The 23,320-nt window shown below is 35.7% G+C and overlaps 1 protein-coding gene across 5 annotated transcripts in view; it reads left to right on the forward strand.

The window, feature by feature from the left end:
- Positions 1 to 23,320, forward strand: part of MGAT4A (alpha-1,3-mannosyl-glycoprotein 4-beta-N-acetylglucosaminyltransferase A) — a 116,687-nt gene that overhangs the window by 65,999 nt on the left and 27,368 nt on the right. For all 5 annotated transcript variants that reach the window (XM_047851277.1, XM_047851279.1, XM_047851278.1 and 2 more), the window contains exons 5-6: positions 838 to 971; positions 21,546 to 21,592. In XM_047851277.1, coding sequence (XP_047707233.1) covers positions 838 to 971; positions 21,546 to 21,592 — 181 coding nt within the window. The remainder of the gene's footprint in view (positions 1 to 837; positions 972 to 21,545; positions 21,593 to 23,320) is intronic.

A 23,320-nucleotide genomic window follows, 5' to 3' on the forward strand; every position in this document is an offset into this window, starting at 1 on the left:
TGGATGTAATTTTAGACTTAAAAGAAGTTGCACAAATATTATACACAGTGTTTTCATATACCTCACCTGGTTCCCCTAAATGTTCGAATTATGTAACCATAATATAATGATCAAACCCAGGAACTTTGTATTGATGCTATAGTATTGACTCACCTTAGATCCTATTCAGATTTTGTCATTTTTTTCATTGTTTTTCTTTTTCTGTTCCAGGATCCAACTCAGGATTCCATATTTCATTTGTCATGTCTCCTTTGTCTTCTGCCATCTTGGACAGTTCTTTCTTTGTCTTTCCTGATCTTAACGCTTCAGAGAGTACCTGGACAATTATTTTGTAGATTATCCCCCTAATGTGGATTTGTCTGATATTTCTTCATAGTTAGGTTGAAGTTTGCATTTTTGGCAGGAAAACCACAGAAGGGATGTTGTGTCCTTCTGATTGCATTATATACATGGTATCTGAGATGTTAATTTTTAAGATGTGTTCAGTGTTTCTTGTAGTTGTATAATTTATATTTGTTTACACTTTATAGTCATTTGTTTTTAATGTGAGGTTTAATGTCTTCATTTTTGTCAGTACCTTGACATATTTTATGGATAAGCCCTGTAAAAAGGATTATACTGTTATGGGTATCCCTTTATATCCTCCGATTATTTTTCTGTGTAAAGTAGTTTATTTTGTGGTTTATTTTGATTCCTCAATTATTATTGAGTAGTACATTTTGATTTTTCAGTTATTTCTATCAATTTGAGAGGGTATAATCACTTTTGAAATACAGTGTTACTCTATACTGTCTTGTGAAATCTTTTTATATAATTACTATCATTATTTTCTTTCAGTGTCAATAGTAATGGGAATTCCCACGGTGAAGAGAGAAGTTAAATCTTACCTCATAGAAACTCTTCATTCCCTTATTGATAATCTGTATCCTGAAGAGAAGTTGGACTGTGTTATAATAGTCTTCATAGGAGAGGTAATTATTTAATTCTTTTTATTTTTTTTACCACATATAATCTATAAGAGTCGAAACCATAATTGAATGTTTTAATATGCTTTTATAAACATCTTTTTAAAATGCGATGAATAAAGTTTCGATGATATATTACTTCTCATAGTTAAATGTAAGTCTAACTGGTGTTTGCCTTAGCTTCTCTCCTGCAGTAACAATCCACAAACAGTAATCTGTTGTGAATAGGATAATATTATACATATAAATCTTTTAAGAGCAGTGAGTTCCTTAAAAGGATAATGTTCTTAATGTTTTCTTTAATGTAGAAGTGAACACATGCATACTGTTTAAAACTATTACAGAAATGTATAATGAAAAATTACCTGTTACTCCTCCATGTAGATATAACTACTATTGATATTCTGAAATACATTTTAAGATATTTTTCCTGTGGCTTGTATACATATATATAAATGGGATTTTTCTCTATATTTTTTCATATCATGGACATTTTTCTACTAAAACGAATATCATAACATCATTTTTTATGACTGCTAAATATTCCATTGTATGGTTTTAACATAATTGATTTAATTTCTGATTGATAAACATTTAGACTGTTTCCAAATATTTGCTCTTTTTTTTAAAGACTGTACTGTGCATTACCCTAAGTAAATTGTTGGGCACGTGTGTAGTTACTGATGTGGGATCCAGTCATAAATGTGGAATTGCCAGGTCATAGTCTATATACATTAAAATGTTCATACATGGCCAAAATGCCCTGCAGAAGCTGAACCAGCAGGGTTCCACCAGAAGGGAGAAAGCAGTTTATCCCTCTTCCAGCAATCTGTGAGAGAGCCTGTTTTCCTGTCCCCACACTCTGTTATGTAATACTAGTCTTTACATTTTTTTTTTTTCAACGTTTTTTATTTATTTTTGGGACAGAGAGAGATAGAGCATGAACGGGGGAGGGGCAGAGAGAGAGGGAGACACAGAATCGGAAACAGGCTCCAGGCTCTGAGCTGTCAGCACAGAGCCCGACGCGGGGCTCGAACTCACGGACCGCAAGATTGTGACCTGGCTGAAGTCGGACGCTTAACCGACTGCGCCACCCAGGCGCCCCTAGTCTTTACATTTTTATGCCAAGTTGATGGATAAAAATAATATACTGCTTTTGTTTAATTTGGATTTCCTTACAAATGGGATTAAGTATTGGTTTATGTGTATCTTTTGACTATTTGTATTTATGCAAATTTTATTTGTTAATCACATACTGTATGTCAGTAGAGATTGGTACAATATCCTTGGAAAGCAATTTGGCAATAGCTATTACAATTTAAAGTGCTATACTCAGTGACCTCACATTCTGCTTCTAAAAATTGATCCAATAGAAACATTTGCACATGCGTAAATATATTCAGGCTCATACACACATTTATATAGCTCCTACATATGCATTAATTAGATGAATAGAGAAAATGATCTTGTGGAATATACTCCAAATGATTAGTAGCAGATATCGTGAGAGTTGGGATTATGGGACTATGCCACCTTCTCTTGTATACAATTTTATAAAATTTTGAGCCTGTACTGATTTTAATGAGGGAAAATAGCCTTAACACTATATAAGAAAAAAAATATACACTTACATAAAGGAAAAACTCAGTTTTTTTCTTCCATACAGGAAGAATTCAGTTCTTTCCTACTGTGTGTTTCTTCCCTGTGTGTCTCTACTTTTACGTAAACACTTTATTGACACTTCTAGTCAGCAAATGTGTGGAAGCTTTCCTCCACACCAAGCAATCCTCTGTGACAGCAGCTAGGTGTCCTACAATTTAACCTAATTCTGATGCTATCTACCTGAAATTAGCATCAGATCTCCTAGGTTAAGGGATTAGTCCCACAAAACCAGCCCCTACCCCCACATATGCACATATTTCTGATGCCAGTTGCAAGCCCAGGTTGTCACTTGTATTTCTGACCAACTAACTACAGATTGGAGGTTCCAAAGACTCCCCCCCTGTGCCTTCTTGAGTTCAGTTAACTTGTTAGAGTGCCTTACAGAACTCTGCACAACACTTACAGTTTGCTAATTCATTAAAGGCTACAGATGCACATCCAGATGGAAGAGGTGCATGGGGAAGTGTATGTAGGAAGGGGCATGGAGCTTCCATGCTGTCTGAGGGTGCCACTCTCCCAGCACCTTCCTTTATTCACCAGCATTGAAGGTGTCCAACCCTGTCCTTTTTTTTTTTTTTTTAGTTTTTTTTTAATTGTTTTTAATGTTTATTGATTTTAGAGAGAGACACACACAGAGTGCAAGTGGGAGAGGGGCAGAGAGAGAGGGAGACACAGAATTGCAAACAGGCTCTAGGCTCTGAGCTGTCAGCACAGAGCCTGACACGGGGCTTGAACCAACAAACAGTGACATCATGACCTGAGCCGAAGTCAGATGCTCAACTGACTGACCCACCCACGTGCCCCCTTTTGGGTTTTTATGGAGGCCTCATTACATGATTTATGAAATAATGATTTATTAAATCATTGGCCATCGATGATTGATTCAACCTCCAGCTCTTCTCCCCTCCCTAAAGGTTGGAGAGGGGTAGGACTGAAAGTTTCAACCCTCTGATCACATGGTTGACTCTCCTGGCAGCCAGCCCCCATCCTTCATTGGGGGGTGTGTCCAAAACTGATCTCATTAACATAACAAAAGACACTTTTGTTGCTCTCATAACTTAGGAAATTCCCAGGTTTCCAGAGCTCTGTGCCAGAAATGGGGCAAAGACCAAATATATACGTATTATTATAAATCACAATATTATAATTTAGAAGTAGAATTCCGTATTCAGGCACAGATGTGTGTACATCACTCAGATGTATTAACATGGGTTTTGGAATCAGACAACCCATATTCAGGGCCTGAATTCTGTCACTGCCACTTGAGTAGGTCATTTTTTCTCTCTTCATCCTGTTTCGTCATCTCTAAAATGAGAATTCTGCTATTGAGCCTTTTAAGCTCAACAGTGTTGCCTGCAGGTGCAATGAGATCACACACGGAGAGGTGTCGTGCGCTGACTGCAGTTTAAGTGCCCGCAGTAATCTGATCTCCAGACTCCTCTCCTGAATTGCAGTATTTGTATATGTATCTATATAGAATTTCAGTTATTTGTAAGAAAGTCTATTCTGAACAGAATAATTTATAGAATTCATTGAATTGCTTTTAGGCAATTTAAAATTATTAATCACTGTATTTGATTCTGCCTTGATTAGTAGTTTTAATCTAAGTGTCTGGTAACCTGTGCTTCATTAACACTAGTAACAAGCGCATATACTGTAGCTGTGACCTGATCTACAGTTTGCATGGTCCAGATCTACACTATGTCTCTAGTATCCTTCTAAGCCCATATTTTCAACTGCCTACTTGATAACATTAGTTGAATGTTTTATGAGCAACTTTTAATCTCTCCATAACTAAGTTAATCTGATTTTCTCAAACTGCTTCTCTTCCAGGCTTCCCATGTGTTTATTAAAGGTTCTTTACATCATGGAATTAATAGTTCTGTGTTCCAGTCATTTTACTCTTACTTTGTTATGTAGACCTCAGTGTGTTCTCAGTTCTATTTGTGTTATTCCTTAGCCTGAAACATTGCCTCTTCCTTCCTCTTTTTTTTTAAAAATTATTTTAAGTTTATTTATTTATTTTGAGAGAGACAGAGACAGTGTGAGTAGGGGAGGGGCGGAGAGAGAGAGAATCCCAAGCAGGCTCCACATTACCAGCGCAGAGCCCAAGGCAGGGCTCAAACTCACAAAACCGTAAGACCATGACCTGAGCCAAAACTGAGATTCGGACGCTTAACTGACTGAGCCACCCAGGCACCCCTTCCTTTCTCTTTCTTAATCATCCTTAAGCCTCTCTGGGAGGAGAAGAGAGACAGAAAAGTAGTTACTAACTCTTTGTTCTTTGTTCTTCTCTGGTGATTTCTGTCTTTGGGTCATTTAGGCATAAATGATGAGACATTTATAGAACATGCAAAGTTTTGAACAGTTGACTCTTGACGTATTGTTTGAAAATTCACTAGCTCTATTCTAGAATTGTAGGAGTTAAGAGGAATAAATTCCAGTTGCTCTGAAGGATCCATGATATGATCCGATTTTAAGATTTTAAGATTATATCATTTTTGTGTTTACTTTTACTTACTACTTTTACTTTAATTATAATCTTTGTATTTTAATGATCATTTGTTGTCTGTATGCCTCACTATTACATATTTTATAATTTTTCTTGTATTATCATTTATATTATTTCTGCCGCTCATGACCATTTTTGACAAAACATTTTCCTATATTGTACTCTGGATTTTAGCAAAATTTGTTTTTCCTGTTCTATATAAGAATAGAAATATAAGTATTTGGAGAATTCTCTATTTTATGAATTTGGTGGGAGGAAACTTTTCTCCCATTATGAAACTAAAAATGTTAGATAATTGCTTTACCAGTTCAGGCCTATGACATGAGCTCAGCCACTTGATATTCCTATCCTGTACTTTGAGTGGAGCTTAATTATTTTCTGATAACACAGAAAACCCAAAAGAATAAACAAATTATTAGAAATAATAGGGAAATTTATCAAGGTAGCTGGATATAGGTTCAATTTATATTTCTGTATGTTAGTCACAAAAAAATATTTTTTCAAAATATATTTTCTAAAGAAGCAGGGATTGTGGAATATATATCAGTTTGGGATTGTCTCATGTTTCCTTATGATTAAATTCAGGTTTTACATTCTTTTAGCTAGAACACCATACAAGTGATACGGTATTCTTTTTCAGACTGTCATATTAAGATGATGTTGATATATCTCATTATCAGCATTGTTAACTTATCACACTTGATTAAATTGGTGTCTGACAGGTTTCTCTACTATAAATATACTCTTTTTCCTTATGTACTTAGAAGCTTTCTTTTGGAGTGATACCTTGAGATATTGCAAATATCTTGTTTCTCCTCATAACTTTTTCCCAACTAATCATCCTTGATGATTCTTGCCTGTAACAATTATTATGTTTGCTGAATGGTGACTTTCTAGTTCCTTTCACATTTATTCATTGGAATTCTATAAGGAAAAGCTATCCTTTTCTCCAATTTTATTTATTTTGTCAGTTATTGATATCAGGGTGCTCTTGTGGATATTACTATAAATTTTTTACTTTGTTACTAAAATTGTTCCATTTTGGGCCATTGATTGTCCTTTGGAGTTGGCTTCTCTGTCCTTTCAATATGTCCCATCATTTTTCCTTATATTCTAGCAGTGTAAGATGTTCTAGGCTCATCTTGTATTTTCCCTACCCCAAACCTGGAATCAGCCATGTCCCCAAGCAACCTGGTTCTGTTAATTGGAGAATAGTATTAGAAACCAAGACCTGGGTTCTAGATAGGCTCATTGCTTCTGAGGGATCAGTGCTTCTAATCCTTTCAGTGAGCAGAACTAGGAAATACTTGTATGCATACATACACACCTGTACATCTATCTAGGTCCTATGTCCATTTATCTGTATATGTTAAAAATTATGAGTTTGTTATGATACCTTTGATTCCAATGCAGTACTGCAGGGTTCATTCTAGCCTCTTCCAATTCCTTATTCTTATTTCCCCCCTCAGTGGGAAACTTGGCTCTTGTGATTCACAGTATATCTACTTAACTTGCTTAATCCTAAATAAACGTAGTTTCTGAATTGCTAACCTATTTAAATCTACTGATTAAAGTTCATTTTCTGGGATGCCTGGGTGGCTCAGTCGGTTAAGCGTCTGACTTCAGCTTAGGTCATGATCTCATAGTCCGTGAGTTTGAGCCCCGCGTCAGGCTCTGTGCTGACAGCTCAGAGCCTGGAGCCTGCTTTGGATTCTGTGTCTTCCTCTCTCTCTGCCCCTCCCCTGCTCATGCTGTGTCTGTCTCTGTCTCAAAAATAAATAAAAACATTTACAATTTTTTTTTAAAAAGGTCATTTTCTAATTTCTTAAGAAAGGTCCATATAACCAGTTTTCCCTGAGGTTCTGTGTAGTCAAAAATGTTATCTTCTGTCTTTATTCTTCGCATAAGTATAGAAGCTTTTAGTCACATTTTCTTTTTTGAGGAGTTGGGGTGAATGGGGAGTGCTTCTGCTGAGGCTAGCCAGATGACCTTCCACACTTCTTACTCCTTGCTATAAGAAACTCATATTGCCAGTTGCCCAAATGATTCTTTTTCTGTCTTTAAAGCTTAGTCATCTTGCTATAACATGTCTTGGTTTCAACCATTGTGGATCATTTTTCCCTGGCACATAATATGCTCTTTAGGTATATAAGATCATATCATATCTTAACTCAAGGAAAGAACTTTTGAGTGCTCTTTCTATTAGCATTTTAAGATATACAACAAAGTTGAAAGAATTTTACAGTTACACCTGTATACATAACACCTGCAATGTACTACTAAGGTTTTAGTATTTTTATTTATCATATCTCTACCTATCCATCCTTTATCCATCATTAATCCATTGTATTTATGTATCTTCTTTGGGGAAGTTTCTTCAAATCATTTGCCCATTTAAAAAAATTGTGTGGTTTTTTGTATTTTGTTTTTGAGTTAGCAGAATTCTTTATATATACTGGATACCATTCCTTTGTCAGTTAGGGGTGTTTTGTGAGTATTTCCTTGCAATCTATGGAAGTCTTTTTATGTTTTTCGCATTTTCTTGGTGAGTAGAAGTTTTTAATTTTGATGAAATCTAATTTATCAGTGTCTTCTACATTTGTGATTATTGTTCTCTATGACCTAAAAAATCCTTCCTTAGCCCCAAATTGTGAAGATCATCTTTTCTGAAAACTTTGTTTTAACTTTTCTATTTTAGGTCTGTTATCCATCTTGGGTTAATTTTTGTTATGGTATAACAAAGTATTCACTTGCATTGTTTTTCATGTTGGGTGTTTGTTTCTTCCAGTACCAGTTATTGAAAACACTTTCCTTTCCCAGGTGGATTGCTTTGGTGCCTTTGTTGAAAATCCAGCGACCAAATAAGTGTGGGTCTCTTTTTCTGTTCTGTTCCATTGACCTGTTGGTCGATCCTCATGCAAAGACCTTACTTTCTCGATTACTATATCTTTGAATTAAGTTTTGAAGTCAGGTTGGGTTAAGTCCTCCAATTTTGTTATTTTCAGGATTGATTTAGATATTTTAGGTCCTTTGCATTTCCATATACATTTTAGAATCCTCACAATCATTTCTAATATCTGGTATTGCTTCATGGTGACAAGTGCTTCAGCTGTGTGTTTTTTCTTTTAAATTAATGGGAAATATCTGGTCACAATTTTTTTCTGTTTTGTGGCTCTCACTGTAGTTTTTTTTTTTTTTTTATTCGTTCATAGGTTTTGTTGAATTTCTTCCTCTTTTCTCATTTTTTTGTACAGTTGCTGTGCTGGTTCCTTTTTTATGAATCATCATAGAAGGAAGTGGCTTTTTTTTCCCTAGGCCACTGGTTTATAGGAAGAGGAGGGGGCAGAGTAGTGTTCCAGACTAGGGTTTTTTTTTTTTTTTCTTCTTCTTTCTAGTCAAAGACTCTCTTTGTGGCTGCTACAGAGTCAGGCTGCTTCCTGCAAATATAGTTAGTCTTTGCAGTTCTTCAGGCTACCTCTGATTATTGGAACCACACTGGATTCCTTTTGAGCTTGAGAAGCTTGGTTGTTAATATTGGTCGTATTGAAAATCGAGTTTGCAGTTTTGTATCCATTTCTCATTGATAATTCTGTATAATGTCAATGCTGTCTTTATAGGCAAATTCTTTTTTTTTTTTTTTTTTTTTTTTTTTTTTTTAATTTTTTTTTCAATGTTTATTTATTTTTGGGACAGAGAGAGACAGAGCATGAACGGGGGAGGGGCAGAGAGAGAGGGAGACACAGAATCGGAAACAGGCTCCAGGCTCTGAGCCATCAGCCCAGAGCCCGACGCGGGGCTCGAACTCACGGACCGCGAGATCGTGACCTGGCTGAAGTCGGACGCTTAACCGACTGCGCCACCCAGGCGCCCCTATAGGCAAATTCTATATAAGTGGTTTAGTCTTTTCTAGTTAGATAGTTTAGTGTGCTTTCAGCCAGAGTTTAGTTACCTGAATGCTTCAGAACTTTTTACCACCCAAAGCACTGGAGGAGTATAGTAGCCTCAGAAACAGTAGTCCTCTGTACAGTTAGGTTTGCTCAAACTCTCATAAATGACTTGTTAGCCATCTTTTTTAATAAACGCAGAAGTACAGATATCATGCTAAGTATTCAGTGAACAAACACTTATTGAAGTACCAAAATGAGGAAGGTACTGGAAGAGATTAAAAAAGAAACCCACTGGACAATAGATTGTCCCCTTAACTTGTAATCTAGCATTACACAGGGACATTTTTTTCCTCTACTTTTCTTGTTTTTCTGCACTTCAAAAAAATATTTATTAGTTGTAAATGCACATGGCTAAAGAATCCCAGTAGTCAGTGGAGTTTGTTATACTAAACAGTAGTCTCCTGTCCTCACTCTTCTACCTCCCCTGCCGTTTCCTTCTTTTCCCTTCTCCATTTCCTTCTCCTCTGAGACTTTTTATGTCTTCTAGCCCTGGCTTGCTGGCAATCAGGAAAGTAGACAGCCCTCCCTCTAATGCTCTTCAGTTGACATTTTTCTTTGATCTTTTCAAAGAACTCCCTTTTAGTTTTGTTAACTTTATCATTCCTTTATTTTCCTGTTGCATTAATTTCCATTTTTTATTTTTCTTTCTTTCTGTTTGCATTTAGTTTGGTTTACTCTTTTTTCTAGAGTGTCTTCAATTTTTTTTTAATGTTTATTTTTTTGAGAGAGAGACAGAGACAGAGCACGAGTGGGGGAGGGGCAGACAGAGAGGGAGACATAGAATCCAAAGCATGTTCCAGGCTCTGAGCTGTCAGCACAGAGCCTGACGTGTGGCTCGAACTCACAAGCTGTGAGATCATGACCTGAGCTGAAGTCAGACACTTAGCCAGCTGAGCCACTCAGTCGCCCCTCTTTTTTCTAGATTTTTAAGGTGAATTCTTAGATTTTTGGCTGGAGAACTTTTCTAGGAGAGGCAATTTTAACGTATAAATTTCTCATTAGCTGCATCTCATAAACTTTGTTAAGTTTTATTTTCATTCAGACCAAAATACTTTCTAAATTCCCTTGTGATTACTGGTTTGACCCATGGATTATTTGGAAATGTGTTGTTTAATTTTTACCTATTCGTAGATTTCCCAAATTTCTTTCTGTTGTTTGATTTCTAATTCAGGCTTTTAAAATTTATCAGTACTTGTTTATGGGCCAGGAGATGGTCTATCCTGGACAGGGTTTCATGTGTGCTTTAAAAGAATGGATTCTGCTATTGTCAAGGGGAGTGTTTCATAAGTGTCTGTTAGGTCAGGTTCGTAGTGTTGTTCAAGTCTTCTGTAGACTTGCTGATTATCTGTCTAGTGTTTCTATTCTTGATTTTAAATTACAGATTACTGTGTTAGTGCATCAGTAGTGTTTTTGACCTATAATTTTTTTAGCAGTTATATTTTAAGATGTTTACTTATACATTTGTTACAAATCATACAGATGCCAATTAGGAAGAAATTGTACATGTATAGTAACCTATAAAATTTGCTCATAGTTCAACAAATATTTACCAAAACACTGGTAAGTACCAGGCATATCATTGAATAAAACAAAGCCTCTGCCCAGTGAAGTTTACATTATAGAAAAATACATATTAAAAAACAAATATATAATACATTAAATGGTAGTAAGTGCTAGAAGAATAAGTCAGAATAAATGGGAAAGGGAGTATGGGATTGCCAGGGGATGGTTTATTAGACTGGTCAGGACATTTGGGCAAAGATTTGAAGGATGTGGGAGTTGAACAATCCAAGCTGACTAACAGCATGTGCAAAGACCCCAAGGCAAGAACATTGCTTGGCACATTTTGTGAAACAGTGAGGAGAGACCTGTGTGGTTAGAGCAGAAAAGGTGAAGGGTTCAGTAGTAGGAAGTAGTCAGAGAAGGAGTGGGGTGGGCCAGGTCACATAGGACGCTACAGGCCATTGTAAGAACTTTGCTTTTACTCTGAGTCAGAGGGCTAACATTTTTTTGTAAAGGGCCACATGGCAAATATCTTTGGTTTTACAAGCCATACATTTTCTGTTGCATCTATTCAACTCTGCTGATAAAGCCTAAAAACAACCAGACAATATGTAAATGAATGGGTGGGGTTGTGTTCCAATAAGATTTTACTTTATGAAAACTGGCAGTGGGAGGTCCCTGGGTGGCTCAGTTGGGTAAGCTTTGACTTTGGCTCAGGTCATGATCTCACAAGTTCAAGCCCCACTTTGGGCTCTGTGCTGATAGCTCAGAGCCTGGGCCCTACTTCAGATTCTGTGTCTCCTTCTCTCTCTTCCCCTCCCCAGGTCATGCTCTGACTCTCTTTCTCTCTCTCAAAAATAAATAAACATTAAAAAATTAAAAAAAAATTTTTTTTAATGTTAAAAAAAAAAAACAGGCAGTGGGGGGCGCCTGGGTGGCTCAGTTGGTTGAGTGTCCGACTTTGGCTCAGGTCATGATCTGATGGTCTGTGAGTTCAAGCCCCGCGTCCTGCTGTGCTGACAGCTCAGAGCCTGGAGCCTGTTTCCGATTCTGTGTCTCCCTCTCTTTCTGCCCCTCCCCCACTCATGCTCTGTCTCTTCTCTGTCTCAGAAATAAACATTAAAAAAAATTTTAAAAAAAGGCGGTAGGTCTGTTTTGATATAATTACGACAAAATCATTTGAGGGTTTCAAGTAGGGAAGACACTTGACTGACTTTTTATTCCTTTAATGTTTTAAAATACTTTATTTTGAAATAATTTTGGATTTATAGAAAATTTTCACAAATAATAGAGAATATTCCCTTCACTCAGCTTGTTGTAATGTTAACTTATGCAGCCCTAATAAAATGATCAAAACCAGGAAGTTAACATTGGTATAATACTAATTATAGCTAAACTGTAGGTTTTATTCAAATTTGGTATTTTTCCACCTAATGTCATTTTTCTATTTTAGCATCCAGTCCTAAATACCACACTGCATTTAGTTGTTCTGACTCCTTAGTTTCTTTCTATCCCTGATAGTTCTTGCACTTTTCTTGTCTTTCATGAATTTGGAAACCATTAGTGAGTACACTAGTCAGTTACTTTATAGAATGTCTCAGTTGGGATTTGTCTGATATTTTCTCATGATTAGGTTGTAGTTACGTATTTTTGGTGAGAATAATATGACTTATCTTTTAAAAGGATCACACTACTTTGGAAAGGGAAGAAGCAAGGAGATTACTTAGGAGACTTGTTGTAATAATCCAGGTGAGGCTTGGACTAGGATTTGTAAAGGTGGTAAGAATTTGAACTGAATGGGTTCTGATTAGAAAAGTTTGAGAACTATTGCTGTAGCATCAACTGTTTAGGAGAAGGAAAGGAAGAAAGGCTATAACAGATATATTAGAAAAGAAGTTTTTTGTTGTTGTTTTTTAATGTTGTTTATTTTTTCTTTTATCTTTCAACAACTTGACCATTTTAGAAGCTAGTATAGCTAACTAGTATTTGTTAGTGTTTGTTGCTATATTTGCATTGAATTTGAAGTATCATAAAGCCAAGCATTAAATGGGTGGGAATAGCTTTTCCTTGGACCTTAGGGAAGTAAAATTTATTATGAGCTGCCAGCCCCATTCTAGCACCTGTCTTTTAGTCCTTTTGACTTGCCACTTGTACACATTATCTTTCTGGAATTTTCATTGGTTTCTTATTATGTAAAGTGACATCTGCTTCAGGCCCTGAAAGAGTTAATAAGGACTGGGCTTATTTTCCTGCTGTAAGTAACTAGAAGGCTGAACAAAATATGATTCATTTGTTCTCAGACGTTGGACAACAGACTGTGCATGATGTGATTCCCAGAGACAGAAAAATAAGTGCAGTGGATACCACAATTCCCCCAACTTTCTGCCTGGAGATGCATTCCAGATCACATTGCAGGAAGGGCAGTTGCAAATAGAGCAAGTGGAAACTGCAGGTTAGAGTTGCAGAAAGAAGACTGCTGCACAGAAAATGATGATGCCTTTTTTGTCTTTGTTGTATTAGGGCCACACATATGTAGGGTGAAATTAACAAGTCTGGGGGGGAGGGGGAATGATCAGGGAACTATAACCCGGACAGTTCCCATTGCTCACACAGGATGGGTTCTGACCAACTGGAATGGCAGGGCATTTAGTGGCAACTCCAGAGGAGTTAAAATATCCTTGAAAAGGTTATTCTAGGCCCATCCCAGTAAAGCTTAAAAAGAGGCCTATGGGGGGGTCAACTGATGAACAAATAACGGCCTGTTAAAATAAAGCCCAATACTTTTTTAAAAAACAACAAGGTTAAGACACTCAACAATGTAACATTTGTAATGTTTATTATCAAATAAAAAATGGTTAGTATGCCAAGGAAAAAAATGAGTCATAACTAAAAGAAAATTTAGCTAATAGAAACAAATCTAGAAATGACAGAGGTGATAGAACTGGCAGGAAAGGACAATAAAACAACTATTACAAACATTTTCAAGTCCTTAAAACAATGAGGAATGGAATGGAAGATGTATTAAAGAACCAAGTGGTGGAACATATAGCAATGAAAAGTACAATATCTGAAATTTAAAATTTACTGAATAATCTTAAAGGCAGATTAGACCCTGCAGAAGGAAAGGTCAGTGATTTTAAAAATAACAATAGAATGTATCCAAAATTAAATTAAATAGGGGAAAAGACTGAAAAAATTAAGAATAGCGCGTCAGTGGCCAATGGGATAATATTAATTGATCTACCATACGAAATTCCAGAATGGAGAGGAAAAAGAAGGAATAATTGCTTTTTGGAAACAAGAAAAGTATAAACCCTTAGATTCAAGAAGTCCAAAAAGTCCTAGGCAGAATAAACACAAAACCATTGTCAGGTATGTCCTAATCAAATTGCTGAAAACCAGAGATAAAGAGAAGATCTGGAAAGAAGCCAAAGACACATTATGCACAGAAAAAGAAAAGAATACTACTATAGATTCTTGTTAGAAACTATGAAGGCCTGAGACAATGGAACATCATCTTTAAAGTGTTGGACGGGGAGCCCGTTTTTTTGTTTTGTTTTGTTTTCATTTTTAAGGTTTTAGTTAAATTGCCTTGTATTTAATCAATTAGTATTAAGTGTTCATGCTACATACAGCCTCATGACACCCAGGTGTGTGGGCATCTGTGAAAGCAGTGCACAGATACAGTGCAATCTCTATCCAAATAACAATGACATTTTTCTCAGAACTAGAACAGAGAATCAAAGGGCACCTTTATCCCTTCTACGGGTGGGCCACCTGAGGGCCTTTCCACCGTGCTCACTTGCCTGGTCTCCTGCTATGTCACGGGCTTCTGAATTCTAAGCAAATTCTTTCACAGTCTTTGAGACTTTGTTTCATTTCTTTCATTTCTTGATAGAATGAATAAACAGAAAATGAGTAAGGATAGAGATGACTTAAACAATGGTATCAGCCTAATGATATAAAATCTTAAGAGGTAATTTAGAAGGTAACTATCAAACGTGGTGGATATTGTTTTTATTTTCATGACATCTTTCCAGAGACTATCTTATGGTCTATTGGAGTGATTCAACCTTTTTTAAAAAATTGAATTATAATTGACATACAATACTATAGTAGTTTCAGATGTACAGGATAGAGATTCAATATTTTATACATTATAAAATGATGACCACAATAGATCTGGTTACCATCTATCACCATGCAAAATTGTTACAATATTATTGACTATATCCTGATGCTGTACATTACATCCCCATGACTTATTTATTTTGTTACTGAAAGTTTCTACCTCTTAATGTCCTTCACCTGTTTGCCAATGCCCCAACCGCATCCACTATTTTCTATATCTATGAGTCTGTTTTTATTCTGTTTGTAAATTTTGTTTTGTTTTGTTTTGTTTTTTAGATTCCATGTATAAGTGAAATTATATAGTGTTTGTCTTTGACTCATTTCACTTAATGCAGGTCCATCCATGTTGTCACACAGATGGGAAGATTTCATTCTTTTTTTTATGGCTGAATAATATTCCACATTGTTTCTATATCACATCTTCTTTGTCTATTTATCTATCACTGGACACTTGGGTTGCTTCCACATCTTGGCTTTTGTAAATAATGCTGCATTGAACATAGGGAAACTATATCTTCTCAAATCAGTGGTTTTGTTTTCTTTGGATAAATACCCAGAAATGGAATTGTTAAATCATATGGTAGCAGTATTTTTAATTTTTTGTGGACTCTGTACTGTTTTCCACAGTGGCTGCACCAATTTACATTCCCACCAACAGTGCACAAGGGTTCTCTTTTCTCAGCATTCTTGCCAACATTTGTTATTTCTTGTCTTTTTGATACTAGCCATTCTGACAGGTTTAACATTGCTTTGATTTGCACTTCCTTGATAATAATTAGTGATGGTGATCATCTTCTCATGTGCCTGTGTGTATGTCTTTTTTTGAAAAATGTCTATTCAGTTCTTCACATTTTTAAAAAAAATTTTTTTCAACGTTTTTTTTTATTTTATTTTTGGGACAGAGAGAGACAGAGCATGAACGGGGGAGGGTCAGAGAGAGAGGGAGACACAGAATCGGAAACAGGCTCCAGGCTCTGAGCCATCAGCCCAGAGCCTGACGCGGGGCTCGAACTCATGGACCGTGAGATCGTGACCTGGCTGAAGTTCGACGCTTAACCGACTGCGCCACCCAGGCGCCCCAGTTCTTCTCATTTTTAAATCAGGCATTTTAGTTTTTTGTTTTTGGATTGTATCAGTTTTTTTATATATTTTGGATAGCAACCTTTTATCAGATGTATCATTTCCAAGTATCTCCTCCCATTCAGTAGGTTGCCTTTTCATTTTGTTGATGGTTTCTTTTGTCACACAAAAGCTTTTTGTTTGATGTAGTTCCATTTGTTTATTTTTGCTTTTGTTTACTTTGCCTGAGGGGAAATATCCAAAAAAGTATTTCTGAGAGTATTTTTCTAGGAGTTTTATGGCTTAATTTCTTACATTTAAGTCTTTGATGAATTCTGAGTTAATTTTTGTCTTTGGTATAAGATTTTATTCTGGTCCAGTTTTATTCTTTTGCATGTGACTGCAGTTTTCTCAACACGATTGAAGAAACTGATTTATACCTTTGTATGTTCTTGTCTCTTTGTTGTAAATTAGTTGACCATTTAAGGGTAGGCTTATTTCTGGGCTCTCTTCTACTCCATTGAATATTTGTCTTTTTTCCATCAGTGCCATACTGTTTTGATGACTATGGCTTTGTAGTATAGTTTGAAATCAGGATCATGTTACCTCCAGCTTTGTTCTTTCTTCTCTCAAAATTGCTTTGGCTATTTAGGATCTTTTGTGGCTCCATATGAATTTTGGGATTATTTGTTCTAGTTCTGAGAAAAATGCCATTGGTAAATTTGGTAGGGATTGCACTGAATCTGTAGAGTGCTTTGAGCAGTATGGACATTTTAACAATATGAATCCTAACAAGCCAAGAGCATGGTATATCTTTCCCTTTGTTTGTGTTGTCTTTAATTTCTTCCATCACGGTCTTAGGGTTTTCAGAGTGCAGATCCTTGACCTCCTTGGTTAAATTTCTTACCTATTCTATTCTTTTTAATGCAGTTGTAATGGGATGGTTTTCTTAATTTTTTTCCCTGATAGTTCATTATTAGTGTACAGAAACACAACGGATTTCTGTGTGTTAACTGTGTATCATGCAAATTTACTGAATTTGTTAGTTTTAATAGTTTTTTTTTTTGGTGGAGTCTTTAGGGTTTTCTATGCATAATCATGTCAACTGCAAATAGGGCAGTTTTACTTTCTTTTCCATTTGAATGCCTTTTATTTCTTGCCTTATTGCTGTGGCTAAGACTTCTAATACTACTTTGAATAAAAGTATTGAGAGCAGGAATCCTTGTCTTGTTTCTGATCTTAGAAGAGAAGCTTTCAGCTTTTCACCCTTTTATTGTTAAGTATTATGTTAACTGTGGGTTTCTCAAATATGGCCTTTTTTATGTTGATGTACATTCCCTTTATACCTACTTTGTTTAGAGTTTTCATCATAAATAGATGTTGAATTTTGTCAGGTGCATCTTCTGCATCTGTTGAGATGATCTTGTAATTTCTGTCTCTCGTTTTTTTAATGTGTATCACAATAATTGATTTGCGGATATTAAAACATTCTTGCATCCCTACTTGGTTATGGTATATGATCCTTTTGATGTATTGTGGAATTTGGTTGCTGATATTTATTTTTGTTGAGTATTTCTGTATCTGTGTTCATCAGGGAAATTGGCCTGTAATTGCTTTCTTGGGGTAGTATCTGTCTGGTTTTTGTATCAGGGTAATACTGGCCTTGGAAAATGGGAAGTGTTTCTCTTCAATTTTTTGGGATAATTTGTGAAGTATAGATATTATCTCTTCTTTAAATATTTGATAGAATTCACCTGTGAAGCCATTTTGTCCCGAACTTTTGTTTGTTGGGAGGTTTTTTAAAGATCTCTTTTAGGGGTGCCTGGCGGCTCAGTCGGTTGAGCAACCCACTTTGGCTCAGGTCATGATCTCGCAGTTTGTGAGTTTGAGCCCTGCATCGGGCTCTGTGCTGGAAGCTCGAAGCTCGGAGCTCAGAGCTTGGAGCCTGGAGCCTGCTTTGGATTCTGTGTCTCCTCCTCTCTCTGCCCCTCCCCAGCTCACACCCTGTCTGTCTGTCTGTCTGTCTGTCTGTCTGTCTCTCTCTCTCTCTCTCTCTCTCTCTCAAAAATAAACATTAAAAAAAATTTTTTTAAAAAAAGATCTGTTTTATTCTTAGAGTGTACCTGAGTGGGGGAGAGGGGTAGAGAGAGGGAGGGGGAAAAAGAAAATATGAGTGAGAGAGAGGAGAGAGAGGGAGAGAGGGAGAGGGAGGGAGGGAGGGAGGGAGGAGAGAATATCTTAAGCAGACTCCATGCTCAGCATGGAGACTGATGCAGGGCTTGATCCCTCGACTCTGGGATCATAACCTGGGCCAAAATCAAGAGTCAGGATGCTCAACTGACTGAGCCACCCAGGCACCACAGGAGTTTGTTGTTGTTTTGTTATTTTACTGATTGTATTTCTTCATGATTTGTAATTAGTCTGTTCATATTTTCTATTTCTTCATGATTCAGTGTTGGAAGATTATGTTTCTAGGAATTTATCCATTTCTTCTAGGTTTTCTAATTTGTTTGTAAATAATTGTTCATAGTATTCTCTTGACATCCTTTATGTTTCTGTGATGAGGGTTTTTTTTTTTTTTTCCTCTTTCATTTCTGATTTTATTTGTTTAGGCTTTCTCTTTCTTGATGGATCTGGCTAAAAGTGTGTCCATCTTTTCAGAGAACCAGCTTTAGTTTCATTGACCTTTACTTTTTAGTTTCTATTTCACTTATTTTTGCCCTGAACTTTATTATTTCCTTCCATTAACTTGGGGCCTTTTTTTTTCTTTTTTTCTAGTTGCTTTAAATGTAAAATAAGATTGCTTATTTGAGATTTTTCTTGTTTCTTGAGGGAGGCCTGTATCACTACGAACTTCCCTCTTAAAACTTATTTTGCTGTGTCCCAGATTTTGGGACATCGAGTTTCTATTTTCATTTGTCTCAAGCTATTTTTTGATTGCCTACTTGATTTCTTTAATTTGACCCATTGATTGTTTACTCTCCACGTATTTGGGTTTTTTTCAGTTTTCTTCTTGCATTTAATTTCTAGTTTAATATAGTTGTGGTTGGAAAAGATACTTGATGTGATTCCAGTCTTCTTAAACTTATTGAGACTTGTTTTGTGGCTTAACATGTGATCTATCCTGGTGAATGTTCCATGTTTCATGTTCCATGAAAACAATGTGTATTCTGCTGGTTTGGAGTGCAGTATTCTGTGCTCTGTCTCACCAGGACTGGTCCAGTGCAGCAATATGATCTAAGCTTTTCTGTTAAGCATCCCAAGGATTAGGTATTCCCAATTTGTACATAGATATTTACAAATCACACATATATGCTATTAATAGCATATTGTACTCCCTAAAATATATCAAAAATAGAAAAGTAGAACATTCTTTTTTAATATTTTTTTACATTTAACTTTTTAAATCACTTTTTTGTAATTTACCTATTTAAAGTCACAGCTATGCAATCACCATCTCAATTTTCAAACATTTTAATCACCCCAAAAAACAACTCTGTACACCTTACCCATCACCCATTAATACCCTTCTCCCCCCAGCCCTAGGAGACCATTAATCTACTTTCTATCTGTGTAGATTATTCTATTCTGGATGCTTTATACAAGTAAAGGCATATAATATGTGATCACACATTGAACAAATGTGAACGTGTTCAAGGTTCATCCCTGTTGTAGTACGTATTAATAATGCATATACATACTAATACAATAGCATATAGTTTTAATATAAAATACTTAATTTTACTTAACCATGAGGAACACTTGATTCTCCAGGAAAAAAATGCTCTTTCTTTTTCTATGTATGTCCACTTTCCTTCCCACCTTTCCCACGTGTATACGATTCACATACCCCTAGAATACACATATCTCAGTTTTATATTTGTAGGTGCATTCCCAGAATTGAGTGATAATAGTGCCTTTGAAAAAGTCTCCACACGCTTTTAAAAAAGATTCAGGAAAAAGTGCTCTCTTTTAATTTAATGCAAGCAAGCCCCAGAGATCTGATATTGCCTATCTTGTTATCAACATTTAAGAGTGGGGGAGAGGCAAGAACAGTTTCCAACCACAACTGTATAATGGAGATAACAATTTGCCTGGCTGTTTCTAGGCCAGTTATACATTTAGCTTTCTTCAGAAGATTCCCAGAATTCCCTTAGCTGATACCAGAAAGGATTTATTCTCTGGTGGAAAAGTGATATCAATTACAGTCGTTTAAGCAAACGTTTTGTTAGTTCTGTTGATTAGCATAAGGATTACAGCATAAGGATTACATATAATATTAGATTTGGCTCATGTGAATTTCATACGTATTATTACACATTACTTAATGAATCTACATTTACTTTTTCTTCTTGACCTACCTCTTGGACAGCCAACTGGGAATACGGAGGTGGTCTTGTTCATCTCTGTATTCCTGTTTTCCTTGGATAGGCAAATCACTGGCCCTCAATAAATGCTTAACAAGTTGAATTCCAGGTTGTTTTTTAAATTTATTAATATCTATATAAACCAACCTTGATCATATTCTCCAGAATCATAGCTGATGTGTGAAAAGATACTCATTAGTTATATATGTTGGTGATAAATTATTTCAAAAGAGATAGCTGACATTTGGTTCATATAGGGGAAGTACAGAAGATTTTGAGCGGTGTGCCAGTTGTATCTCCATAGTTGTTAAGAGTTTGAAGAATGTGGTCTTAATGTCTCACTCTTAAGTCTTTAAATTTAACAATAAAAATAGGAATTACTGGGGCGCCTGGGTGGCGCAGTCGGTTAAGCGTCCGACTTCAGCCAGGTCACGATCTCGCGGTCTGTGAGTTCGAGCCCCGCGTCAGGCTCTGGGCTGATGGCTCAGAGCCTGGAGCCTGTTTCCGATTCTGTGTCTCCCTCTCTCTCTGCCCCTCCCCCATTCATGCTCTGTCTCTCTCTGTCCCAAAAATAAATAAAACGTTGAAAAAAAAATTAAAAAAAAAAAATAGGAATTACTTGCAGTCAAAAGAAATCAAAGTTAACATACTTTTATAGACCATCTTCTATACCACAACTTTTTATAACTTAATAGTTTTGTAATTTCCAAAATTTATCTTTTTGTTTTGGTTTGTTTTCTTTTTATCAAGTATTAAGTGTTTTGTCAATCTATAACATAGATCGTATTTTATGTATGATTGATTCTTTTTAGCATTTTAATATAAACTATGACTGTATTTAAAATCGGTAGGGGGTATTAGATCTTTATTTGTATAGAATTCTAACTGTGTGTAGAGTGATTTTTGACTTGGGTTCTAATCATTATCAGCCTAATAATGAGAATCATAATAATACAGACCATAACTGCTTTTTATTACATAGTTTCATCATTTAATGTCAGAGTCGCTAAGATATTATCTCCTCCTACCTTTTATTTTTTTTAAATAAAAATGGAAAAATCTTTCTCTATTGTTTATCCCATTATTTATTCACTACTTCTAGTTTGGATAGTTGAGAAGAGGTAGAAATAATTTCTGTACTCCGTTTTTTCTACTGAATCGAACAAGGACAGTTGAAGGTAATAAAACTGACATCTGCTTATTGTATTAGTAAATACTCAATGATACATCATAGTTCAATAAAGTAGAATAAAGTAGAAATGCAAATCCATAAGCTGTCTGAAATTTTAGTGCACTGCTTTAATTGAATGCTGTTAATTATTTATTTGAATTCATTATCAAAAGTTAAATAAAAATTTAAAAACATTAATGTATGTACAATTTTTTTTCTTTTTCCCAGACAGATAGTGATTATGTACACAGTGTTGTAGCCAACCTGGAGAAAGAGTAAGTTGTTAAATATGAAAATGATCTTTTAGTTACTGTTACTTCTTGGCTTTTTGCTAAAAGAAAATGCTTTCTTTTTATAGTTCCTTTCTCTGTGAAGTTCATTTTTCATTGGGCCATCTATAATTGGTCTTTAACCTTATCATAAAGTAGGTGCATATATATCCAGTTTTCTGATGGTGGATAAATTGGTGTATTTCAATATAGAAAAGATTTGAATGTCCTACATATATGACCCTATCCAATAAATTTCTTAATCTTGAAGATAGTGAATATAGAGAGAGTCTGTTGACCAAGAAAAAAACTTCTGTCAGGGTAGATAGTCTTGCAGCAGTTTCAAACCTCAGTGCTAAGTTATGGCTGAATCTGTACTGTTCTGCAAAAATTGAGTAACAGTTTGCTGTCAGCAAGGCACTTAGCAGGTAACAGGTGGAAATCTTAGTAAGTTTCAGATATTAGTGTTTATATCATCTTCATAGTTTTAATAGTGATATCATAAAACTAGTCTTGATAAGAGTTTCTTCACTGAGTTTTATGTTTTTGCCCCAAAAATGTATCTTTTACTTAAAAAAGACAAAAAGAAGCAACAATTACTTGCCAACTCTAGATTTAAAATAATGCAGCTCTTTCTTTGTCCATCAAAATGCTAAAACCAGAGATTTTAAAAAATATATGCAGAGTTCAGAAATGTGCATTTGTTAGATTTTTTTTTTCCCTCAAGTGCTCGATTTCTTGGCAGCCTTTATATAAATACAGTTTAGTATAGCCTCCTTAAATATAGGAACAAGGCAGTAACTATTGGCCCCTCCTCCCACAGAGCATGTGGACAGATCTCTGGGGCTTAAGCTGTGATTTTGTCAGTTCTCTTCTTCCTCAATGTATAAGAAAACCAAGCCCAGAAAAAGGTACATTTAAGCACAAAGGACATATGTGCGAAGGCAGGTAGCTGCACAAGAATTTTGTGGAGATTGGCAAAAACTAAATAAGGGAGAATGCAAATGTGAAAAAAATTACATTTGAGTTAGTAAAGCTGCTTATAAAAACCTTAGAACAGATTTTCTCAACCTTGGCACTGTTGACCTTTTGGGCTCGATAATTCTTTGTTGTGAGGAATGTTGTATGCATTGTAGGATATTTAGCGGCATCCCTGGTGTCTCCCCACTAAATGTCAGTAGTAGTACCCACAGTTAGGACAACCACATTCCTCCAGACATTGCTAAGCGTCTGCCTGGGGGACAGGATGGCCCCAGTTGAGAAATTACTACTTTAGAATGACATATGATCTATAACTCACAACTAAACCTTTCTGAAAGTGGAATAACTGGTTTTTGCATACATATATAGAGACACACAGTCAATAGTTTATTTTTTTTTTCAATTCTCTATTTTCTGTGATACCTTGATTTGATTTTTAAAAATTCTGATACTTTTTAGGAATATAATATCTGCAGTTGGCCCAGGATGTCTATGCTTCTCTAAGGATAGTAGCATTTTACACTGTTCTTAAAGCATTATTTAAAAAAAAAAAAAAAAAGCAAAAAAACCTCCACCAAAACCCTTTTGTTATTGGAAAAGTTTGCATTTTCTGGCAAGTAAAATCAATGATGAGCTACTTCACTGAAGACACTGTGATGTGACCATTACAGTATACGTTACTGATGTGTTTTATGTTAAACACAGTAAGTTGAGCATTAAGATAAATAAAATCCCACAGAACTTAAATGACTC

The sequence above is a fragment of the Prionailurus viverrinus genome, chromosome A3, assembly GCF_022837055.1.
Source record: "Prionailurus viverrinus isolate Anna chromosome A3, UM_Priviv_1.0, whole genome shotgun sequence".
Classification (NCBI taxonomy): Eukaryota; Metazoa; Chordata; class Mammalia; order Carnivora; family Felidae; genus Prionailurus; species Prionailurus viverrinus.